The 22,633-nt window shown below is 36.8% G+C and overlaps 1 protein-coding gene across 9 annotated transcripts in view; it reads left to right on the plus strand.

Moving 5' to 3' along the window:
- Nucleotides 1–22,633, plus strand: part of MON2 (MON2 homolog, regulator of endosome-to-Golgi trafficking) — a 103,722-nt gene that overhangs the window by 41,600 nt on the left and 39,489 nt on the right. For 7 of the 9 annotated variants that reach the window (XM_070621920.1, XM_008522314.2, XM_008522315.2 and 4 more), the window contains 12 exons: nt 4,619–4,743; nt 5,154–5,290; nt 6,007–6,160; nt 11,434–11,666; nt 13,109–13,190; nt 13,782–13,966; nt 15,240–15,352; nt 15,697–15,801; nt 16,181–16,261; nt 16,340–16,413; nt 16,503–16,593; nt 21,270–21,371. In XM_070621920.1, the coding sequence (XP_070478021.1) occupies nt 4,619–4,743; nt 5,154–5,290; nt 6,007–6,160; nt 11,434–11,666; nt 13,109–13,190; nt 13,782–13,966; nt 15,240–15,352; nt 15,697–15,801; nt 16,181–16,261; nt 16,340–16,413; nt 16,503–16,593; nt 21,270–21,371 (1,482 nt within the window). The remainder of the gene's footprint in view (nt 1–4,618; nt 4,744–5,153; nt 5,291–6,006; nt 6,161–11,433; nt 11,667–13,108; nt 13,191–13,781; nt 13,967–15,239; nt 15,353–15,696; nt 15,802–16,180; nt 16,262–16,339; nt 16,414–16,502; nt 16,594–21,269; nt 21,372–22,633) is intronic. The other 2 variants (XM_008522318.2, XM_070621922.1) reach the window with 1 other exon arrangement.

Below are 22,633 nucleotides of genomic sequence, written 5' to 3' on the forward strand. Positions count from 1 at the left end.
CACAGCATTGCTTGATGAGTGATGTGTAGGTCTTTGCCCAGGATCTGAACTGGCAAACCCCGAGCCACCGAAGCAGAGTGCACGAACTTAACCACTCAGCCACGAGGCTGGCCCTACTTCAGTGTGTCTTAGGTCTCATTCCTTTCCCTCTCCAAAGCTGCAGGTACCAAGTTTCTTGTACCGTTCTTATACCATTCTCCATATTTTGACCTAATTCTCCTTGATTTGGGGGAGTGGAGGGGCGAGATAACAGCACAGCCAGCTACAGAAAAGATTGACTGTTACTGCCAGAAAGAAGAAAAAGGCCTATTTCTGTACTTCACTCGTCAGTTGCGGGTAATGACCAAGTGATAAAGCTTCACTTCCAAATAAAGCAGCTGTAGGACTGTGTTTGCAAAGATGTATTCTTCAGATGTATAGAAGATATTAATTCTTCCGTGTTATACTTTGTTACATTAGGACTTCTTAGTTTGGGGAAAATTCCGACATTCTGCAGTCTCCAAGGGCAAAAGTGAGAGGTGTGGCAGCTGTAGGGTGAGAAAAACTTATTTTTATGGGAAAAAATCTATATTTTCCAAAGGAAAAAAAGGCATTGTTTTACATTTTTTGCAAATCTCTTTAATGACTGGTTTAATAGAAGGTAGCTGGATTCTCGTATCGTCTGTTTTCATTCTGTTGTGATATGTTGTTTGGGTTGAAGAATATGAAAATGTGGCCTCACAAAGATAGGTAGTTGGAAGAGGCAGAATTATCTAATGGCCTTTTCAGATGATGGTGAATATTCTTCCATGATATAACAACAAACTGGACTGGTGACACTTTCTTAAAGGTGTAGAATCTGAAACCATATTAATGATTTTTTTGTACTAGGTTGCATTAAGATTCATCTTGTGTTTCTATTGTATCTTTTACTCATGCATGATTTTGTAAATCATGTGTTTTAGTTGTGGACATATTCCAAATCTTAACACTTCATACAGTACCAAAAATCCTATATGTTAATATTACCACCCATTTATCAGAAAAGTCTTCTGTTCCTAAGAAGCTGTCAAGGTCACAGTGTCAGGTACAAGTTTTCCCAAAATTCCATTTTTTGATTGAAGGCTCGAATCTTATCATCAGCAACAAATACTGTCAGTTGTTTCGCCGGGCTTACTTTGTTCATTTTAGAGAAAATGTCTGCAGTATACACAAGTCTAAAATAGTCATAGCTTGCCATTTACTCTTTCAGTTAAAATGTTCTGTAGGGAGAAATGTGTCTAGGTCAGTTTGTAACTGTGCTTGTCCTCCAGACAGCCATTGTACTTTGATACAGAGCAAAGTGCTTTATGTGTACTTCCCATGTGCCACACAGAAAATTAAGACATGCACTTATGGATCAGATTTTATAAGATCAATAATTTGTATTTTGTTTTTTTGTGTATGTTCATTTTATTTTTGTTCATTGTGGTTCTTTTTTTTTTAAAGGTTTTATTTTTCCTTTTTCTCCCCAAAGCGCCCCCAGTACATAGTTGTATATTTTTAGTTGTGGGTCCTTCTAGTTGTGGCGTGTGGGACACCACCTCAGTGTAGCTTGATGAGCAGCACCGTACCATCTGAACTCGTGAAACCCTGGGCCTCCGAAGCGGAGCGCACAAACTTAACCACCCCGCCACGGGGCCAGCCCCTTGTTCATTGTGGTTCTTAAGTGAAATAGACTTCTTAAAATTGTGTGTTGCAGTGAAGAATACAGTGACACTAGTATAGTTTGGTGTTACTGCCTTGATTCTGCTAAAGCACTGGCTGTTTAACCCACCATTGCTTTTACACCATCAGTACAAATGTCAATAAATTGCAAATGGCAAGTAATATCTTAGTTTTATTATGAAAATAATTGTGACCTCGCAGACCCCCTGAAATGGTCTCAGGGACCCCTAGGGTTCCAGGGACCACACTTTGGAAATCTCTGCACTTTAGACTCAGTATTTCCCCCCAGTATTCACACAGCTTATCTTGTTCTATCAAGTAGCTGAGAGGTGAAGATAACCGATCTTCATAGCTTAGTTCATAGTTCCACTAGAGTGACTAGCGGAAATTAGAATACTCCAGTCATTCAGGTAGAGATATAATATGGCTAGTATAATATGTTCTTTCCCCTTTCTACCATCTGAACGAGGTGCTTCTCTGCCCTCTGAATTGCTTAGGCTCCGTGCCCAGATAACTTTTTTAGGAAGATAATCTTTAAGGAGTTTATGAAACTTTGTTATAAGTGGCTAGCATATCTTCTGCCCTTGACTTACTGCTTTTAGAAAGGAATGAATGGGGTTAAACTGACTTGTCCTACCCAATTTTTTACTTCTTCACAGACATTTCTCTAGCAAAGGATCCTATCACTTAACAAATCCTTTAGCTATAAGGTGGTTAACTCTAACCAGCCCCTGAGAAATAGACTCCTGCATTTAAATATTGTAATATTGTAGGACTATAGGAATATAGAAACTTTCATCTCCCTTCATGCTAGTATAATGGAGTTCATGAAGTATCTTTATGCCACAAAAATTGGACTTAGGCAGTAGATACTAATCTTAATACCTGTTTCCCTATGAGTGCAGCCTCTTGGGGAGAGGCTTAACAGATTCACAGTAGGCACCCTCTACCGATGCCCTTAAGAACATTGATGCCCTGAGAATTCAGCGTCCTCAACACTAGTTCTCTGATCAGACTTTCACACTTGGCAAGGAGGGAGGAAGGGAGAGCAAAGTTCCAGACCTCAGGAGAGAGGTGTTCTCTTTTACCTAAATCACAAGATTTTAGTGGCTGTGGTACAAATTAAGTGATTGATTTTACTCTAGTCACTCTATCATAGAAGAGACAATGATATGCTGTTCCAGGCAAGTTTCTGTAACATTTATATTCCTTTGGCTGTGATGTACTTGATGTTTCTGAGAGCTTTATTTTCTCACCTCAAAACCTGCCTGATGAGCCTTCAGTTCTACCGTCACGTTTATGTTCCACTTTGACTCTGAAGCAGCTAGGGCACAGTTTAAAAGACCTACAATGCGGACACTCTTCAGTAAATACAACTGTTGCCTAGTGACACTAGCACGATTCTTTCTTTTTCAGTTTTTTATCTAAAAAGGGATCACTTTGTTTAGTAAAAATAGTAATGCTCTCTGTATTTGCATGGCACTTTATCATATTTAAGGGACATTTTTTATCTTATATTTTTCTCATTTGATTTCTGAAGAAGGTGTAGGTACTTTTATCCTTTCTAAGAAGGGTTACCTAGCTTGTTGTCATCCACGAAGTTGATGGATAAAGAAGCTGAGCCAATGATTTCTGATCTAGTGCTTTTCAACTATATTGTATTTAGGACAGTGACAAACCTCTCTTATGACTTCCTCAGTCATGGGCAGTCTAAGGGTAATGTTTACTTATCCTCCTACTTTATTGTCATGATTATGTCCTACTTTTAAGCATCCAGTTAAAGATACTGAATGGCATTAGAAAATACCAACTGCTAAGACTTTGGGCTAAAATCCTGAAGGTTACTAGATTCCTGAAATTCCTTACCCCATGTTGCGTTCACTCATTTTGGGGCAACCCCAGCTAAAATAGCTGATAACCTGCTGCACCTGGTGTAGAAAGGAAGACTCGGTTTTGCCTAGTAATTACAGTGTCAGCTCAATTCTTACCTGCTCTGTCCTCGACTAATATGTAACAGAAACAATCCCTTGACCTTTGAATAAACTGGTTACTTTCTGTTTGTTCATTCACTCAAGTCATCAGACATTTAATGAATAATGTTGAGAATGTGCTTTAAACATTATTACTTATTTACAAAGATCTTGCAGAGGAGATGGTTTATATTAATAACAATAGTAATAACTAATACTAAAGCAAAACTATGTACTAGGCCTTGTTGTAAGGACTTTATACCTGTCAGCTGCTACAGGTTCCTCCATGTTTTCCTACTAGAAAACGGATGCTAAACATCCTTTGGCTTAATGCTTCTTTCTTAAGCAGCAGCAGAACATGGAAAAACTGTTGTGGTGTTACTGAAGGGAGAGAGCACACATCCTGATCAGCAGGTTGCATGGTACATGCTGCCTTCCAGGAGCGAGGCTGGTTCATAGTGCTTTCTAAAGAATAAGGCTAAAAGATCAATCCCGTTACCAGATCGCTAGTATGAGTTTTCAGGGATGTATTTAGAGAGACACTGATGATTTTTACTGTTCGCTTTCCCATATATAACTACTTTTCCCTTCTCCTTTTTCTCTACTCACTATTAAGAATTTTAGTTTATTTAAAATTAAGAGATTTTGGGGTCAGCCCCGTGGCCGAGTGGTTAAGTTTGTGTGCTCCACTTCAGCGGCCCAGGGTTTCGCTGGTTCGGATCCTGGGCGTGGACATGGCACTACTCATTAAGCTATGCTGAGGCGGTATCCCACATGCCACAACTACAAGAACCCACAACTAAAATAGACAACTATGTACTGGGGAGATGTGGGGAGAAAAAGCAGGAAGAAATTAAATTGAAATTTTATTTGTCCGTAGCACTACATTAAGAACAAGAATGCAATTTATAGTTCTTATCTTAGATTTAAAGAAGTATTATAAAAAATCTTATGTGTTTTAGGTAACCGAATGTGAGATCTTTCTATCACTTCTGGTGAAATTTCTGGATGCAGATAAACCTCAGTGGCTACGAGCTGTTGCTGTGGAATCAATACACAGACTTTGTGTGCAGCCTCAATTATTAAGGTAAAACCTCAGCAATATTTTTTTAAATGGTTAGGTTAGTGTTTGTGCCAACAGGAAGAGTTTAAGTATTTATTCCCCAATATTAGTGGATTTCTAAACAAAGAAAATTGTGTATTGTATGTATGGAGGGGTGGGGGTGTGGAAAACAACTGGGAGATGGGCAAAAAGTGTGGTTAGTGATTTCCATCAGTCTGAATTTACTGAGTTAATATGGCCAAGATAGCTTTATTTTAGAACGTTGACCTCTGTCTGAACCTTTCTCCTGAATTGGGAAAATCCCTCAGGTGCGATGAAGAGGTTTGAAGTATAGTGTCGAGACTGATTTATCAACATTATGTGCTATAACAAATGCTTAAAACTTTTCATATCTTCAAATATTTTTCCCAGAAACATTTACGATTATTTTACAGGTCATTTTGTCAGTCCTATGACATGAAACAGCATTCCACCAAGGTTTTCCGTGATATTGTGAATGCGCTGGGATCTTTTATCCAGTCGTTGTTTCTTGTCCCTCCTACAGGAAATACTGCTGCTGCAAACCAAGCTGGTAAAGGCTTACTCAGATTTTGGTTTTTGTATTCTGCCATGACTTACAATATTCACTATTCTGAGAGGATATTTTATAGAAATCCTGTGACTAGAAAAATTTGAATTGTTGATAGTAAAGACTTACACTTAAAGAATAATTTGATCTCACTGAGGCAGCTGTGTTTATTTCTTTCCAGAATATGTTTTCTTCTCTGATATACTTTCAGTTCCTCTAATCACATAAGAACAAAAGTTTGGATGCTCATCTTCGTTTTAGGAGAATCTTCATTTGGTGCCTCTCTTTAAAGAGTCTGGTTACCACCTTAGGAGCTCTGCTAGTCTCTCTTTTAAGAAAACGGGTGAACCTGATTTAAGTTTGTTTGGAAATCAATGTATGTCTTGTTTCCCTTTATTTTCTTTCTCTTCCACTTTTTACTGTCTGGTTGGTGGTCTTTTTATTCTTTATTCCCACCTCTGGTAAAAAATGGGCTAATGGAAGATATATTACAAAGTTTGTCAGTAATTTAACTTATTAGTACCTTTTATTTGTAAAAGGAAATGATGTTTTGAGGAAATAGGAAGACTCTAATAGCCAAAATAGGATTGATAAAATTTTATTTGTGCAGTATCCATTCCTATAGCACAATTTTTTTTAATTGACCAGGTGTTTGAATATTATTGATTTGGAATTAAATAGTAAATTAATGTCTTTGCTTTCTTCCCCTTATCTAATAGGAAACAATAATGTGGGCGGCCCCGTCTCAGCACCGGCTAGCACAGGAATGTTGGGGATTGGTGGAGGTGTTACTTTGCTACCAGCGTTTGAATATAGAGGAACTTGGATACCTATTCTGACTATAACAGTACAAGGCAGTGCTAAAGCCACGTAGTAAGTACTAGTAGCATTATTTGGTAAGGAATGGTATTGTTAGGGGTGATATTTTATCCTAAAGTGTTTCTTAGTGCATTAGATTTTAAATTTTAGACCTAATATTTCTAACATTTTAGAACTAATTTTCTTCTGTCACATTTTGAGAATTTTATCTAGGACTGGATTTTGTTTATTTTCTTTTGTAGTATTTGTATTCTGTTAAGAGCATTGTAAAACAAAGTGTGGTTTCTTTCCCTAAGGACCTATTCACCTGTTCCATGTGACTTTTTGATTTAAATGTAGGCTTGACTTCAGACCCCTTGGACTTAGGGCTACTAGTACTGAGTTACCCTCAGGTTAACCTTTTTTCAATCTTGGTTTCCTTACCTGTAAAATGGGAGTGGTGATATATTTACCTTTCAGGGTTCTATAGGTGAGAAAAGTTGTTTTAGGTGTTTAGCTAAGCACATTATTGGGGTTTAATATGAAACTTTAATTAATTAAAACTGTTTAATGGATTCCACGTGTTATGTGTTATTTTTTAATTGCCTAGCCGTTTCAACTTAACAAATACATATTCAGCAGTGTATTGTCAATTTTTCTTGTCTTGCTGAAGTGTAGTGCTTAGAGAGATAACGCAGTCAATACTACATAGGTTTAACGTTGTAACAGTTACTGCAAGGCGTTTAACTATATATTTTGAGTAATTGGTGTGTATAATTAAAACACCATTCTGGTGACAGTAAATCAAGACTCAAGACAATAAGTCTCTGGATTGCTGACTAGTTTAGTTTAAATCATGAATTTATGTGGTATGTCAGTCTGCTTTGTGTCATCATAATGATATTTTGCTGTGCAGCTTTATTTTGCCTAAAATTGTAAATATAGAGTCAAAGAGGACTGAAAGATTTAACTAAAATTCATTGCTATTCTTAGTCATTTAAAAGACCCCAACACAGAAGAAAATCGCTTTGCTCTGGAGCTTACGTTTGAGTGAGTGAGGTAGTCAGTAAATAAAAACACTAACATATAATATCACCTTGGGTAGTGATTGATTCTTTGAAGAAAAGGTAAGTTAAGGGGATAGAGAGTGACAAAAGTGAAGATGGATCAGAAAGGATCTCTGAGGAAATAAGATTGAGCAAAGACATAATTGAAGGGAGAGAGTGAAGATGTGTGCTTGAGGAAGAAAAATTAAAACAAATGATAAGAGAGTAAATACTTGGCCGAGCTGTAAGAATTGCTCCTTTACTAATAAAGTAAAAGTCTAAAAACAAATTATTTATTGATAATTTAATCCTTATCAATTAAAAGACTTAGATTTTAACTCCTACTACTAAATACTGTGATTTTGAGTATAGCACCTTATTTCACTTGATCTTAATTTTCTTATCTTTAAGACAAGGTTAGGACTAAATCTCTAAAGGAACATATAGATAGATGTTTTTTTAGCACTGTCCATACTGAGATTACTCGCTTCTGAAACCAGAAATCGCCAGAAAATACTGGGTGTTCTTTTGTCCATGAGTTAGTGTGTTCACGTTGGAGCTTCCCCGTTGAATTGCATCCTCATTCATCTGTTCATTGTAAGGGTCAGTATAAAATGATTTTCGCTATTTTCTTTGAAGGCATACATATAAATCTTGATTGTATATCCTGTTCTTTTATTGACTTCTTAAGTATGTAATAATTTGAAAACTTAAGTGATGTATAGACAGAAGTAGTTTTGACATAAGTATTGGAGACATTATATTCTTTCAGATTTATTACACTATGGCTCCCTTCAAAGTTGACCTAGTGACGGTTTTGCAACGTGACCTTAAATTTAAAATATTTAAATAAATGGGATACATTTTATCTAAAAGTGGAATTTATGTAGTAATTCTAATAAAATAGCACTGAAACAGTGAAATAAGAAACTGAGCTTTGTTTTAGGTATAAAATAAAAATAAGTATAAATTACCTTTTTCTCTTAACTATTCTAGTGCTTAAAAGGCTGTACCGTAGAATTTTAGAATTAGAGTTTCTGATGTTTAGGATTTTTTTTTTTGAAGATTTTATTTTTTTTCTTTTTCTCCCCAAAGCCCCCTGGTACATAGTTGTATGTTCTTCATTGTGGGTCCTTGTAGTTGTGGCATGTGGGATGCTGCCTCAGCGTGGTTTGATGAGCAGTGCCATGTCCGTGCCCAGGATTCGAACCAAGGAAACGCTGGGCTGCCTGCAGCGGAGCACACGAACTTAACCACTCGGCCATGGGGCCAGCCCCTGATGTTTAGGATTTTTAAAATCTGTTTTAGATGCATTATCCAATAGACCGTTTCTTCTTTGAGAACAGGGTTTTATCTAACAAGATGCTTAGCACTGATTGGTTTAGTATGTGGCTCTGTAAGGCTAATTGGCCTGGCAAAGTTTAGACCTATAAACATTCTTTACCTCCCTACTTGAGCTTAGATTTCTTGATCAATAATATAAATATATTTTGATTGAATACCTAAATTTTAAAATGTTCAGAGTTGGCAGATATTAGAGGTTAAATTGATAGGGTTTAGAGTCAGACTTGGATTAGAAACTGCTAATTCAATAACTGTGTCACCTTTGTGTCACCTTAGTCCTCAGTTTCATCATCTCTATCTCTTAGGGGTTTTGTGAGGAGTTAAATGAGATCATACACATTAAAAAACCCTTAGAGTTCCAGGCTGAGAGTAATTGCTCCATAAATGATAGTTATATATAGGTGTTTTTATTGTTTATTCTGAGTTTTACATTTCTTTATAAATTACCTTCCTTTTCTAGGCTTAAAAATGATTCAGGGACTTTTAGAATTTGAGATGAATTATTTTTATTAACTTTTCTTATTGTAATGTTTAGTGATTTCAATTTTGTTTTTGAGATATAGTTCGCATACTATAAAATTCACCTTTTTACACTGTACAATTCATGGTTTTATTATATTAAAAGTTATGCTACCATAACCACCATCTTATTCCAGAACTTTTTCATCACCCCAGAAAGAAACCCCATACCTATCAGCAGTCATTGCCTAATCTCCCTTTCCCCACCCCCTAGCAACCACTAATCCACTTTCTGTCTCTGTTGATTTGCCTATTCTGGATATTTCACATAAATGGAATCATACAATAAATATTCTTTTGTGTCAGGCTTCTTTCACACAGCATAATGTTTTGAAGGTTCATCCATGTTGTAGCATGTGTCAGTACTTCATTTCTTTTTGTGGCTGAATAATATTCCAATTTATGGGTATACCACATTTTGTTTATCTCTTCATCAATTGTTGGGCATTTGGGTTGTTTCTACTTTTTGGCTATTACAAATAGTGCTGCTATGAGCATTTGTCTATAAGTTTCTGTGTAGACAGATGTTTTCATTTCTCTTGGATATGTACCTAGGAGTGGAATTGCTGGGTCATATAGTTACTCAATGTTTAACTTTTTGAAGAACTGTCAAACTGATTCCTAAGCTACCGTACCATTTTACATTCCCACCAACAATGTAGGAAGGTTCAAATTTCTCCACGTCCTCAGCAATACTTGTTATTGTCCACCTTTTTTTTCCCTTCTCCCCAAAGAACCCCCAGTACATAGTTGCGTATTCTATTTTTTTTAATTTTTTGATTTTTAATTTTTTTTTTGAGGAAGATTAACCCTGAGCTAACTACTGCCAGTCCTCCTCTGTTTTGCTGAGGAAGCCTGGCCCTGAGCTAACATCCATGCCCATCTTCCTCTACGTTATATGGGGGATGCATACCACTGCATGGCGTGCCAAGCAGTGCCATGTCCGCACCCGGGATCTGAACTGGCAAACCCCGGGCCACTGAGAAGTGGACTGTGTGAACTTAACCGCTGTGCCACCGGGCTGGCCACAGTTGTATATCCTAGTTGCAGGTCCTTCTGGTTGTGCTACGTGGGACGCCGCCTCAGCATTACTTGATGAGCAATGCTAGGTCCATGCCCAGGATCTGAACCAGCGAAACCCTAGGCTTCCAAAGCAGAGTGCACGAACTTAACCACTCAGCCACATGACCGTCCCCTATTGTCCATCTTTTGATCATAGCTATCCTAGTGCGTGTGAAGTGGTATCTTACTATGTTTCAATTTGCATTTCTCTAATGACTGATGACTTTTAGCATCTCATTCATGTGCTTATTATCCGTTTATATATCATTGTGGGAGAAATGTCTATTCAGATTCTTTGCTCTTTTTTAATTGGGTTGTCTTTATATTAGTTAGTTGAAGGCGTCTTTAAATATTATGCATCTACTCTGTTATATATGATTTGCAGAAACGTTGTCCCATTCTGTGGATTGTCTTTTCATTTTCTTGATGGTCTCCTTTGTAGCACAATAATTTTTAATTTTGATGAATCCCCTTTGTCTATTTTTTCTTCTGTTACTTGTACTTTTGGCATCATATCTAATAAACTGTTGCCTAATCTGAGGTCATGAAGAATTTTACCTATGTGTTCTTCTAAAAATTTTGTAATTTTAGTTCTTATATTTAGGTCATTGATCATTTTGAGTTAAATTTTGTATATGGTGTGAGATAGGGGTCCAACATCACTCTTTCACATGAATATCCAGTTCTAGCACCATTCTTTCCTTATAGCATTGTTCTGTCACCACTGAATTATCATGACAGATTTCAATTTTAAGGGATTTAAAACCATAATTCCCCGTTTGCTGTGATTTAAGACAAAAGATTTGTTGTCTTTCCTTCTAAAAGCTTTGTTCTAACTACAGGATAGAAACTGCTCTAAAATTTGAACTTGACACACTGATGCTTTAAGTATTAGTCTTACCCTCATGGTAGATTGTATCTGAGATGACGGGTGAGCTGGATATCTCACAGTAATACTTTTCTTCAATGTGAAAGCATCTTCCTCTTTATAGGATTGATTTGGTAGCACCTTATTTTAAAAGCACCCAAGTCAGAGTCTGAAAAGTTTTATAATCTGTTTAAGTCTTATTCTATTTTGTATGTAAGTCTGTATTTTTCTAATATCAACAATTAATTAAAATATTGGCACAATTGAGGGGAGAGGGAGAAAGTAAATTATTAAAATAATTTGTTATGAGAGTGGTCTGGCCTTAATTTTTCTAATGAGTTTCTTAGAATACCATCAAAGGATCTCTCCTCCAAATGAAACAAACTCAGTAATGTCCATTTACTTTTGCTATTCTTTTAATCTTAATTTCTATGGTTTACAAATTATGAAAATAGATATTTTCATCATTATGACTTTTCATTAATGTTCTGAATTCTTCATAATTTCAGCCTAGAGATGTTGGACAAAGTTGAGCCCCCGACTATACCAGAGGGTTATGCCATGTCTGTGGCATTCCATTGTTTGCTAGACCTCGTACGTGGAATCACCAGTATGATTGAAGGAGAGTTAGGGGAGGTTGAAACAGAATGTCAGACTACCACTGAAGCAGCTTCTTCACCAACACAGTCATCAGAACAGCAAGAATTGCAGTCAACATCAGACCAGCTGGATACGGAAATAGGTAAATTATTATGAGTCTGTATTTTCAATTTTTATTTTGAAATAATTTGAAATTTTCAGAGAAGTTGCAAAAATAAGAGTTCCCATGTATCCTTCACCTGATTTCCCAGTTGTTAACACTTTATCGTATTTGCCTTAGCATTCTCTCCATATACATGTCATATGTATTTTTCAGAACTATTTGATAATAAGTTGCAGGCATGATGCCCCATTCCCCCTTAATACTTCAGTGTGTATTTTCTAAAAATAAGGACAGTTTTCTGTATAACCACAGCACAAGTGCCATCAGAAATTTAGCATCTAATCCCAGACCCTGTGGAAATTTGGCCAGTTGCCACAGTGATGTCCTTCATGGTCCAGGATCACATGTTGTATTTAGTTCATATCTCTGTACTCTCCTTCAATCTGGAACAGTTCCTTAGTTTTCCTTGTTTGTAAGACCTTGACATTTTTTAAGAGTACGGGCCAGTCACTTTGGGTTTGTCTTGTTTCCTCATAATTAGATTCAATGTATTCATTTTTGTCAATGCTACCACAGAGATGATGCTGTGCTATGCCTAGAGTATCAACACATCAGGAGGCGTACAATATCAGTATATCTCATTAGTGGTAATATTAACTTTTATCATTTGAGTAATATGATGTCTGCCTAGTTTCTTCAGTGCAAAGTTAATTGTTAACTTTTTTGTGGAGAAATACTTTGAGACCTCTACTATGGAAGAGAGCTTTCCCTTCTCTCCATTTATTTATTTTTTTCATTTATTCATTTATATTAATCTGGATTCATGGATTCCTGTTTTTTCAAAGGGCTGCAATCTATGATTATCATTATTCAATTTGACACTCAGATTTTCCGTGACATGGCTGGTGGGACCCCTTTCTAGCTGGCTCCTATATCTTTTTGAACATATCCCTATGTCCTTTTGACATTTTCTGAACACTTCTCTATTATCTGATACAGCAAAATGTTCCAAGCTCTTCCTGGATTTTTCTTGCCCAGCGAGGAGTCAGTTATTTTTCCAAGGAGCCAGAGTTCCTTTTAGTGGAGAACAGAATTTAGAAACTAGCACATGGGCACTATGTGTGCTTCTTGCTCCTTAAATAGGAAATATACACACACACAAGCACACATCTCCCTATCTATGTTAAATACCAGGAGGTCATACCAGTTTCTCCAATTCTGGTTTAATATCACAAGATTTATTTTTAACTTTCTGTATTTGTAATTCACTTCTCCAACAGTGAGAAACCTATCTCATTTTACTCCATGTATTTACTTATTTGCTCGATTCCCAATGTACGTAACCAGTCTCCTGGCTGAGCCAGCTTGTCACACAGACCGAAAATTTGGACCAGTAAAGGGGAAGGGAATAGGAAGTAATAGTATGTATTAAAAAAAAAAAAGATAGTTAACTTAAGTTTCGTATGTTTTTGTCCTTTAAGTTAGTAGAGCTGTTTGGGAAGAAATGGTGAATGCCTGCTGGTGTGGGCTGCTTGCTGCTCTCTCACTCCTCCTCGATGCCAGGTATTCAGTCTTTGTATGTTTTATGTTGCATGTGGCAGTTATAAAAAACCAAACATGAAAATAGTTTACACAAAGTTGTCCTAAGAATTATTTTCTAATATTAGTTTTTAATATGTGTAGAACATTATTCTTTTTCTGCCATCCGCCTCCCCCATCCCATCCTTGCCCCTCTCTCCACAAGAATTGTCGCAGTATTTTAATGGAAAATGTAATCCTGAAATTACAGAATGCCTTTTTCATTTGAAGCCCGACTACTTTTTCAATGATGGTGAATATATTATTCAATTTCTTTGATATTTTTCCTCAGAATCACAGAATTTACTGATTTTAAAATTCTTTGGCATTTTAAGTTAAATCTTTGAGTTCTTAACCATTTTCTTCAATAATGATTATATATAGTGTACATTGCTTATACCCAGTTCAGATTTTCAGATATTATGTTAATTAGTTAAAATTCCTTCTTAAATGTATTGATTTTAACAATATTTTTGTATAGATGTTCTTAAAACTTCACTGAATATGTATTTCCACATCATGTTTGCAGTGTAATTAAAAATTAGTTATATTAAATAAAATACTTAATCTTTTCAGTACAGATGAAGCTGCCACTGAGAATATATTAAAAGCTGAGCTGACTATGGCTGCTCTCTGTGGACGACTGGGCCTTGTAACTTCAAGAGATGCCTTCATAACTGCGATATGCAAAGGTTCCCTGCCTCCCCATTACGCTCTCACTGTATTGAATGCCACCACTGCGGCCACTCTTTCCAGCAAATGTAAGGCTCGAGCTTACTTCAGTTCTCTTCATCTGGTAGGGGACATGGTGTAGAGAAGAGATTGTAGAAGTTCTGAGTTAAGCCTCTGCTTTTCCACTCGCTGACTCTGACCTCTGTGAGAAGTTAATGCCCCTGATCCTCAGTTTCTTCTATCTCTTTAAAACAGTGGGGATGGGAGGAAAATAATACCAATTTTACTCAATAATTGTGAGGATAAAAGAAGATAAATCAAGAAGTCCTTTGTCAACTATAACGTACTGTTGAAATGGTGGTTAATATTTTTAATGGAGCTGGTAGAACAGTGATGTTTGCAACGACTTAGATCAAGTTGACGTTCACATATTTCCCCTCATTGAATACTCTGAAAACATTCACATTTGTTATGTGTAACATTAAGATATTTCAATGTGTTATTCAGTTTTCAGACTGAAAATATGAATATAGGTCTTTGAGTTTAACTGGAAAAGTTTACTGGGAATACATATTTAAAATGCTGAGTGTCCTGGGGCTGACCCTGTGGCTGAGTGGTTAAAGGTCCATGTGCTCTGCATTGGTGGCCCAGGTTTGTGGGTTTGGATCCTGGGTGTGGACCTAGTCTACTCATCAGCCGTGCTGTGGAGGCATCCCACATACAAAATAGAGGAGGATTGGCACAGATGTTAGCTCAGAGCAAATCTTCCTCAAGCAAAAGAAAAAAGAGGAAGATTGGCAATGGCTGTTAGCTCAGAGTGAATCTTCCTCACAAAAAAAAAAATACTGAGTGTCCTAATTCTGTTTTGCTTATGAAGAAATATACTGAAGCTTTATTATTTTTAAAAGGTAGATAGAAAATTAATATTAATATTTATTTATTGTCTTGGTTTTTGCACCTCGTGAGATTTTTTTTTTTTTTTTAAAGATTTTATTTTTTCCTTTTTCTCCCCAAAGCCCCCCGGTACATAGTTGTGTATTCTTCGTTGTGGGTTCCTCTAGTTGTGGCATGTGGGACGCTGCCTCAGCGTGGTCTGATGAGCAGTGCCATGTCCGCGCCCAGGATTCGAACCGACGAAACACTGGGCCGCCTGCAGCGGAGCGCGCGAACTTAACCACTCGGCCACGGGGCCAGCCCCAACACCTCATGAGATTTTTAAATGTTTGCATATAGGTAATAGATAACTAAATAAGTGTCATAGTTGAGCTTCATTTAATCAGATTATTGTTTAAAATATAACATTACTTTGAATGCAAGATGAAAAGTATATTTTAATTATTTGGATTGTCTTTTGTATCCTAGCATATTCCATTCAGGGCCAAAGTGTTATGATGATAAGCCCATCAAGTGAATCTCACCAGCAAGTTGTGGCAGTTGGTCAGCCGCTAGCAGTCCAGCCTCAAGGGACAGTAATGGTAAAGTACTTGTTCTTTTCTGGGTTACCAATTAAGTGTTAAGGAAACGTTTGTACCTTTTTTAGTGTGTTTGCCAAAATTTATCATTACATTTATTTACTTTCTTTTTCCTGGATGATACCTCTAGAAGAAACTATATATGCATTTCACATTATCATAACCGACTAAGATAACACAACTTTTAAGCAAATGAATTTGTTCTGTACAAAACCATCCAAACCTATTTTCTTAATATTTTTGGCTCTTATTTAAAAAAGTATTTGAATACAGTGATGTTGCTTTACAAGCTTTTAATTTTCAAGAATGCGTAACAGTTCTTGCAAATATATTCTTTTTTAATATAGCTAACTTCAAAAAATATCCAGTGTATGAGGACTTTACTTAACTTGGCACACTGCCATGGAGCTGTTCTTGGAACATCATGGCAACTTGTCTTGGCAACTCTACAGGTATGCTGTAGTCTCTGGGTCAGAGGTCAGTGTTGTTTTTATATCTAAGTGCTAACAATTAAACTAAGCGATGCCTATTGGTCTTGGGGCAGACCTAAGGAATAGACAGTAAGTATGGAAGAGGAGAAGTTGGAAAGGAAAAAAGACATGGCTTATATTGTATGAAGTGATGGAATGTTTCTCCTCATGGCCTAAGTTCTGCCTATGCTTGGTATAATAAGGATTTTATATGAATGTTAATTAATGATTTAAATTTAGTTATTAGAAACCTATTACTGATTTTGGTTTTAGTTGTCAGAAGTTAGTACTGATTTCTAATTTTAGTTATTAGAATTTTTATCGTTTTATAAGTTTCTTTGTTTTGATTTTTTTTAAACAGCATCTTGTGTGGATTCTGGGATTAAAGCCTAGTAGTGGTGGTGCCTTGAAACCTGGGAGAGCTGTAGAAGGACCCAGTACAGTGAGTTCTAGTAATTCTTAGTGAATTCGTGCTTCCCAAAGTGTTCATATGTTACATTTAATTTTATTCGTCCCTTAGGTTCTAACAACAGCAGTGATGACAGATTTACCAGTGATTTCCAATATACTTTCAAGACTGTTTGAAAGCTCACAGTAAGAGTCAGTTTTTTAAATTGATGGAAACATTATTATTGGCTGTATATTTTAGATCAGAATGTCTTATTCCTTCATTTTTATTTTAGGTATCTTGATGACGTATCATTGCATCATTTAATAAATGCGCTTTGCTCCTTATCCCTAGAAGCAATGGATATGGCCTATGGAAATAATAAGGTGTGATATCCTCCCTCTCTGTTGTAAATATCATGCATCATTTGGTTAAAGAAGGTGTACGCTCATTATGGTCTTAGTGTTTTGCCAGTGGGACTAATACTCAGCTTGTAGGCTAACCCTACTCTGTTGAGTTTTTACCATTTATGCTTGTTATTTGTTGAAGGGGGAGTGAAGAGGACATGATTTGGCTTGTGATACGTACCAATATATATTATGATTTTAAATTGTGTCCATTTCTCTTATACCGAATATTTTAAAAAAATATTGTTATAAAGAAAAATGCAATACCACATTTACAAATGAGTTCCATAAAATGTCATGACAGTACTTAAAATTGCAATTTATGATTGGGGCGATACAAGATTTAAATCAAGGAATATATGTCTCAGTTTCTCTGGCCTTCACTGAGATAGAAAATAAGGAGCTAATCATTTCTGTATGAAGGTAATGGTTTTCCCTACCTTGAACATTAAATTTTTGCTTTGTTCATTGACTGATTGACTAGGACAGTTCTTTTGAATATTGAAATTCAAGAACATTTCTTTCTGTACTCAAAATATCATTTTCTGTTATACTTGGAAAACACAGGAATATTTGGGTTTATTTCGATTGTGGAAATTATTTTTAAAAAAATGTTTTCTATGTTTTAAAGTGAATAAATATAGTTTGACCATTTGCAAATAAGCGAAGACATGCAGAACATAATTAAAAAGCAGAGAATGCTGCTTAGTAACTTGTTTAACATCTAACCGTAGGATCCAAAATTATGTTGTCTGCCTAGACCTTAACTATAATTCTGTCTACTGTGGCTTTCATCTTGACTCGTGTGACTTATTTAAAAATTAACCAAAAGGATCCTATTAGGGCAGAGTTTGTATAGTGTAGCATATCGCTACAGAATTACATGGACATGCAGGTGTTTTAAAATATATATTATAGTTTACTCTAAATCAAGACAAGGATAATAGAAAATAGAGTGCAGTAATCAGTTTCTTGATATCTTCAATAATCCTGCATTTTAAAGATTAATTCTTAACACAAAACTATAATATTTTTAATAGATTACCTAAATGAAATCTGAGCAAGTTTATATGGTAATGTCTTGAGAATTTATGTATTCACTCAACAAGCACAGGATTTTTACTATGTACATGACACTGCTATGAAATATAAGATTTCTACTTTCAAAGAGCACGTAAACGCTTGGCTCATGGTTAAGTGGCAGTTAAGGTGGTATAAGAGTCTAAATAAATAGTATAGATATTAAGTGATATGAGACTTATTCTCTGAATCCTTAGTGCCTTGTTACATAAGATGATTTGAGTACATATTTCTACTAAAATCAATAAAGATTAATCAAGGTGAATTGGTGTGATTGGAGTTGGACATTGAAGGAATGGTAAGATTGTGATAGGAAAGGAAAGGACAGACTCATGGATAGCAAAAGAGAAAAATGTTACAAAAAGTCAAGATCAATGGGGATTAAGAAAAAAATAGGGGGACTGGCACTGTGGCATAGTGGTTAAATTCATGCAGTCCACTTCGGTGGCCTGGGGTCTGCCAGTTCAGGTTCCAGGCATAGATCTACATACCGCTCATCAAGCCACGCTGTGGTGGCATCGCACATACAAAAGAGAGGAAGACTTGTACAGATGTTCGCTCAGGGCCAATCTTCCTCACACACAAAAAAAAGAGAGAGAGAATAAGAGATTTGGTTATCATTGGTTTATTGTTAACTTTGAAGAATATAATTTCAAGAGAGTGATAGGAGCGGATGCACTACTTCAGGGAGGCTTGGAGGAAACAGATGTTGAGAAAATGGATACATTGGAATGGAGTTGACTTCCCTGAGAATGGGTTCACACCTTCCATTTTAGGATTTAATTTTGTAAAGTGAAGTGGTAAATATGGAATGGAAATGAAAGTTTATAAAAGTATTCAAGTATACATTTTATTAAATAATATCTTAAGATGGAAGCATAAAACAGTTTGTTATTCAGTTGTACTTTCTATAAAATTGTTATAAATATAGAGATGTTAAAATAAGTAGAAACTTTTATATTTTTCTACATTAAAAAAAGTTTATCAATGTCAGCTGTTCTGAGTGAGTTAAATATTCTAGGGATTAAAGATGTGTACATCAGTGTTCTTTAGGTGTGGCTTTAAAGTGACCAGTCATCTCGTTTTTGGCTTTTAGTGTACAAATTTGTGCTGTGTGTTGAGGAAGTAGCTGACGGTAAAGCTTGAAAATGCTTTCTTGTTGGAAGTGATGATGATGATACTTGTGTGGCCATATTACCAAGTTCAGTATAACAATGACAAAAATAATAAAACAGCTGTTGTTCGTTGTTTACCATATGCCAGGCACTAATTTGTATTATTTTATTTAATTATTTAAAACAACTCTGTAAGGTTCAGTAATAGCATCCCCTTTTTACAGATAAAATATGAAAATAACTTAAGTAACCTGCCTAGGATCACCTACTAATTATTTGGTAGACCTTGGATTTGAACCCATGTGTCTCATTCCAGCCAGCCCTGGCGGTCTAGTGGTTAAGGTGTGGCGCTCTGGCAGCTGTGACCCGGGTTCAGTTCCCAGTCAGGGAACCACACCACCTGTCTGTCCATCGGTTGTCATACTGTGGTGGTTGGGTGTCACTGTGACCCTGAAAGCTGTACCATCGGGATTTCAAACACCGGCAGGGTCACCCATGGTGGACAGGTTTCAGCAGAGCTTCCAGGCTGGGACAGACTAGCAAGAGGGACCTGGCCACCTACTTCAGAAAAAATTGGCCATGTATATACCCTATGAGTAGCAATGGAGCATTGTCTGATAGAGCACCAGAAGGTGAAAAGGTGGCGCAAAAACACTGGGTAAGGTTCCACTCTGCTGTCCACAGAGTCACTAGGAGTCAGAATCCACTCGATGACACTAACAACAAATGTCTCATTCCAGAGCTCCACTCTTAACCACTTCACTTGTGGATCTAACTTTTGTTGCATCAAAGTTGGCTATGGAGGTTTTACGAAATACAGATGTCAGGGCCACATTCTAGGCTTCCTGAATAAGAATCTTTGGGTATGAGGCCTGGACATGTATACATTCTTTTAAATGCTACATGATTCCTCTGTACATCCTTGTTAGAATAAGAAGAAGGAGGAAGAAGGCGAGGAAGTAATACTAGGCAACGTTTATGGGGACTTAGGTGCCAGGCACTTTCTAACATGAGGTCATTTTTGTACATTATTATCTCCATTTTACAAATTTAAAAAAATTTGAGTAACTTACTCAAGGTTACATAGCTGTTACGCGGTAGAGTTGAGATGAGATCCCAGGCACTTAAAACTTCACAGGCATCAGTCTTAACCACTCTATCGTATTGTCTCTAGAATGATTAGTTTTTCTACCCTAAGATTTTTAGGGTGCCTACACAAGTGCTCAATAATATAACTGTATATGAGGTACACTGACTCACTTTCTGTTGTAGAAATGCCAGCAACTGAGGAGAGGGGTTTGTCTTCTCTCTCTGCAACTTTTCAGTTAGTGTCTAAACTGACAGCCCTGCTCTCGGCCATACTCTTGGCTTCATACTTCTTTTTCCTGGTCTCTATCTCCTTTCTGTTTTTTTCACACTTCTTGACATTCACGCATAAAACCTGGACATTTGAAAACTTCACTAATAAGAATGTATATTAGTCAGCTCAGGCTACCACAACCAAATACCATAGACTGGGTGGCTTAAACTACAGAAATTAGGGGCCGGCCCCACCGCCGAGCGGTTAAGTTCGCGTGCTCCACTTCAGCGGCCCAGGGTTTCGCCGGTTCGGATCCTGGGTGTGGACATGGCACCGCTCATCAAGCCATGTTGAGGCGGCATCCCGCATGCCACAGCTGAAAGGACCCACAACTAAAAATACACAACTATGTCCCGGGGGTCTTTGGCAAGAAAAAGGAAAAATAAAATCTTTAAAAAAAAAAAAACTATAGAAATTAATTTTCTAACAGTTCTGGAAACTGAAAGTCCAAGATCAGGCTGCCAGCATGGTTGATTCTGGTGAGGACTCTGTTCCTGGCTTAAAAGATGGCTGGCTTTTTTCCATGTCCTCACATGGCAAGGGGAGAGGGAGACAGAGGGAGAGAGAGACAGACAAAATGAATGAATGAATGAGTGAGTGAGTGAGTGAGTGCTGGCAAGTTCTCTGGTGTCTCCTCTTATAAGGACACTAATCCTACCATATCAGGGCACCACAGTTATGACTTCATTAAACATTAGTTACCCCATTCTAGGCCAGATCTCTAGATACCATCACATTGGGAGTTAGGGATTCAATGTACGAATTTTGGGGTAACACGCTTCAGTCCATACCAGAATTCTTCCTTCTGGTCCGAAGACTAGCCATTCTGTTTCTGTTATAGTTTTTGAAGTTTTACTCTTTTCCTGCTAAAACGTTCTCTTCCTAACCAAATTTTCCAGTTAGGAGCTATTCTGGATACTTGAGGGTGGGCAGAAAAGCTTGTCTCATGGTAACTAAAGTTTTTTATATTTGTTGCTGACTTTATACTAACTAATCACATACAAATTATAGTCATGCTCTTCAGAGTATTCTCAGTCTTATTTACATTGAAGTATCAAATTCTCCTTATAGTGTCAAAATGCAGTATGTTTTCTCTCTAGGAACCATCTCTTTTTGCTGTTGCCAAATTGTTAGAAACTGGTCTAGTTAACATGCACCGAATAGAAATTCTATGGAGACCTCTAACTGGCCATCTACTTGAGGTAACCTCTTTTTCTTAATTATTGTATTTACATTTTTGTTAAGAATAAAGACATACACAGTGAACTAATGACTCAGGATAACTATATGAAAAATCAGCATTAACTTTTTTTTTTCATTGTGCTTATATCTGTATATTCTATCAGGGACTAAAGTTTTACAGTAATCGCTTTGGTGAAGAAGAATAGGTTGCTTTTTATGGCTGAAAATGGGTAAAGTCTCCTTCAGCCTTTAGCTTGGGACCCCTTTCTTTTATTTCACAGTCTCCTGAGCACCTCAGTTTCAGCTGCTTCTGAAACTTAAAGGCAGGTGGGGCTGAGAGTTAGTCAACACTGCTCCTTGACGCCTTTCCTGTGGTTGAGGTAGCTCTTCTGCAAAGAGAAAAACCTCTTTGCTAGCATTAATTAGAGACAGTGCCAGGGAATTGTATCTGGATTTGAATTCTCTTGTATTCAAGTTGGAATGATTCTTTTTTTTTTTTTTTTTGAGGAAGATTAGCCCTGAGCTAACTACTGCCAATCCTCCTCTTTTTGCTGAGGAAGACTGGCCCTGAGCTAACATCTGTGCCCATCTTCCTCTACTTTATATGTGGGACACCTATCCCAGCATGGCGTGCCAAGCGGTGCCATGTCCACACCCAGGATCCGAACCGGCAAACCCGGGGCTGCTGAGAGGCGGAACATGTGCACTTAACTGCTGCACCACTGGGCTGGCCCATGGAATGATTCTTAATAATTAGCTGCTGCTTAATAACAGCTGCTTCCGTCAGTATACGTGTTTTTGTGCAGTTTAGGTTACCATGATCATTTTGTATTATTTTAGTAGCATGAGAAAGGTATTATTCTTAATAAGGAAAAAAAGTGCTTGTGTTTTTCTTATTTTTCCATTTTATTGGAATTACTTTTATGATTTAATTAAAGGATGTATGCAGATTTCTTTATTATGGACATTCTCATCAAATGACAAAAAAATAAGTTTTAAAAATTTTAGCACAGTATTTGGTTATGAGGGTGGACCTAATTAGGAACTGTGATATCAGCTTGCTGCTTTTGTTGACTCTGGTGACATCATTTACTTTTATGAAGTGCTTTCTTGTCTGTGACTTATTTAGTTTCATCTTTTATCTTCTGTCTCTCTATTGCTTCCTCTTGCCATTTATTCAGAAGGTAAGCTTACTTACATTTTGGATATAATATTTTTCTTCAATGCTTGTTGATGAACATTTGATAAAATTTTCAAAATGTGAAAGAACAGAAACTGTAGT

This window comes from Equus przewalskii, chromosome 5, assembly GCF_037783145.1.
Source record: "Equus przewalskii isolate Varuska chromosome 5, EquPr2, whole genome shotgun sequence".
In the NCBI taxonomy this organism is placed as follows: Eukaryota; Metazoa; Chordata; class Mammalia; order Perissodactyla; family Equidae; genus Equus; species Equus przewalskii.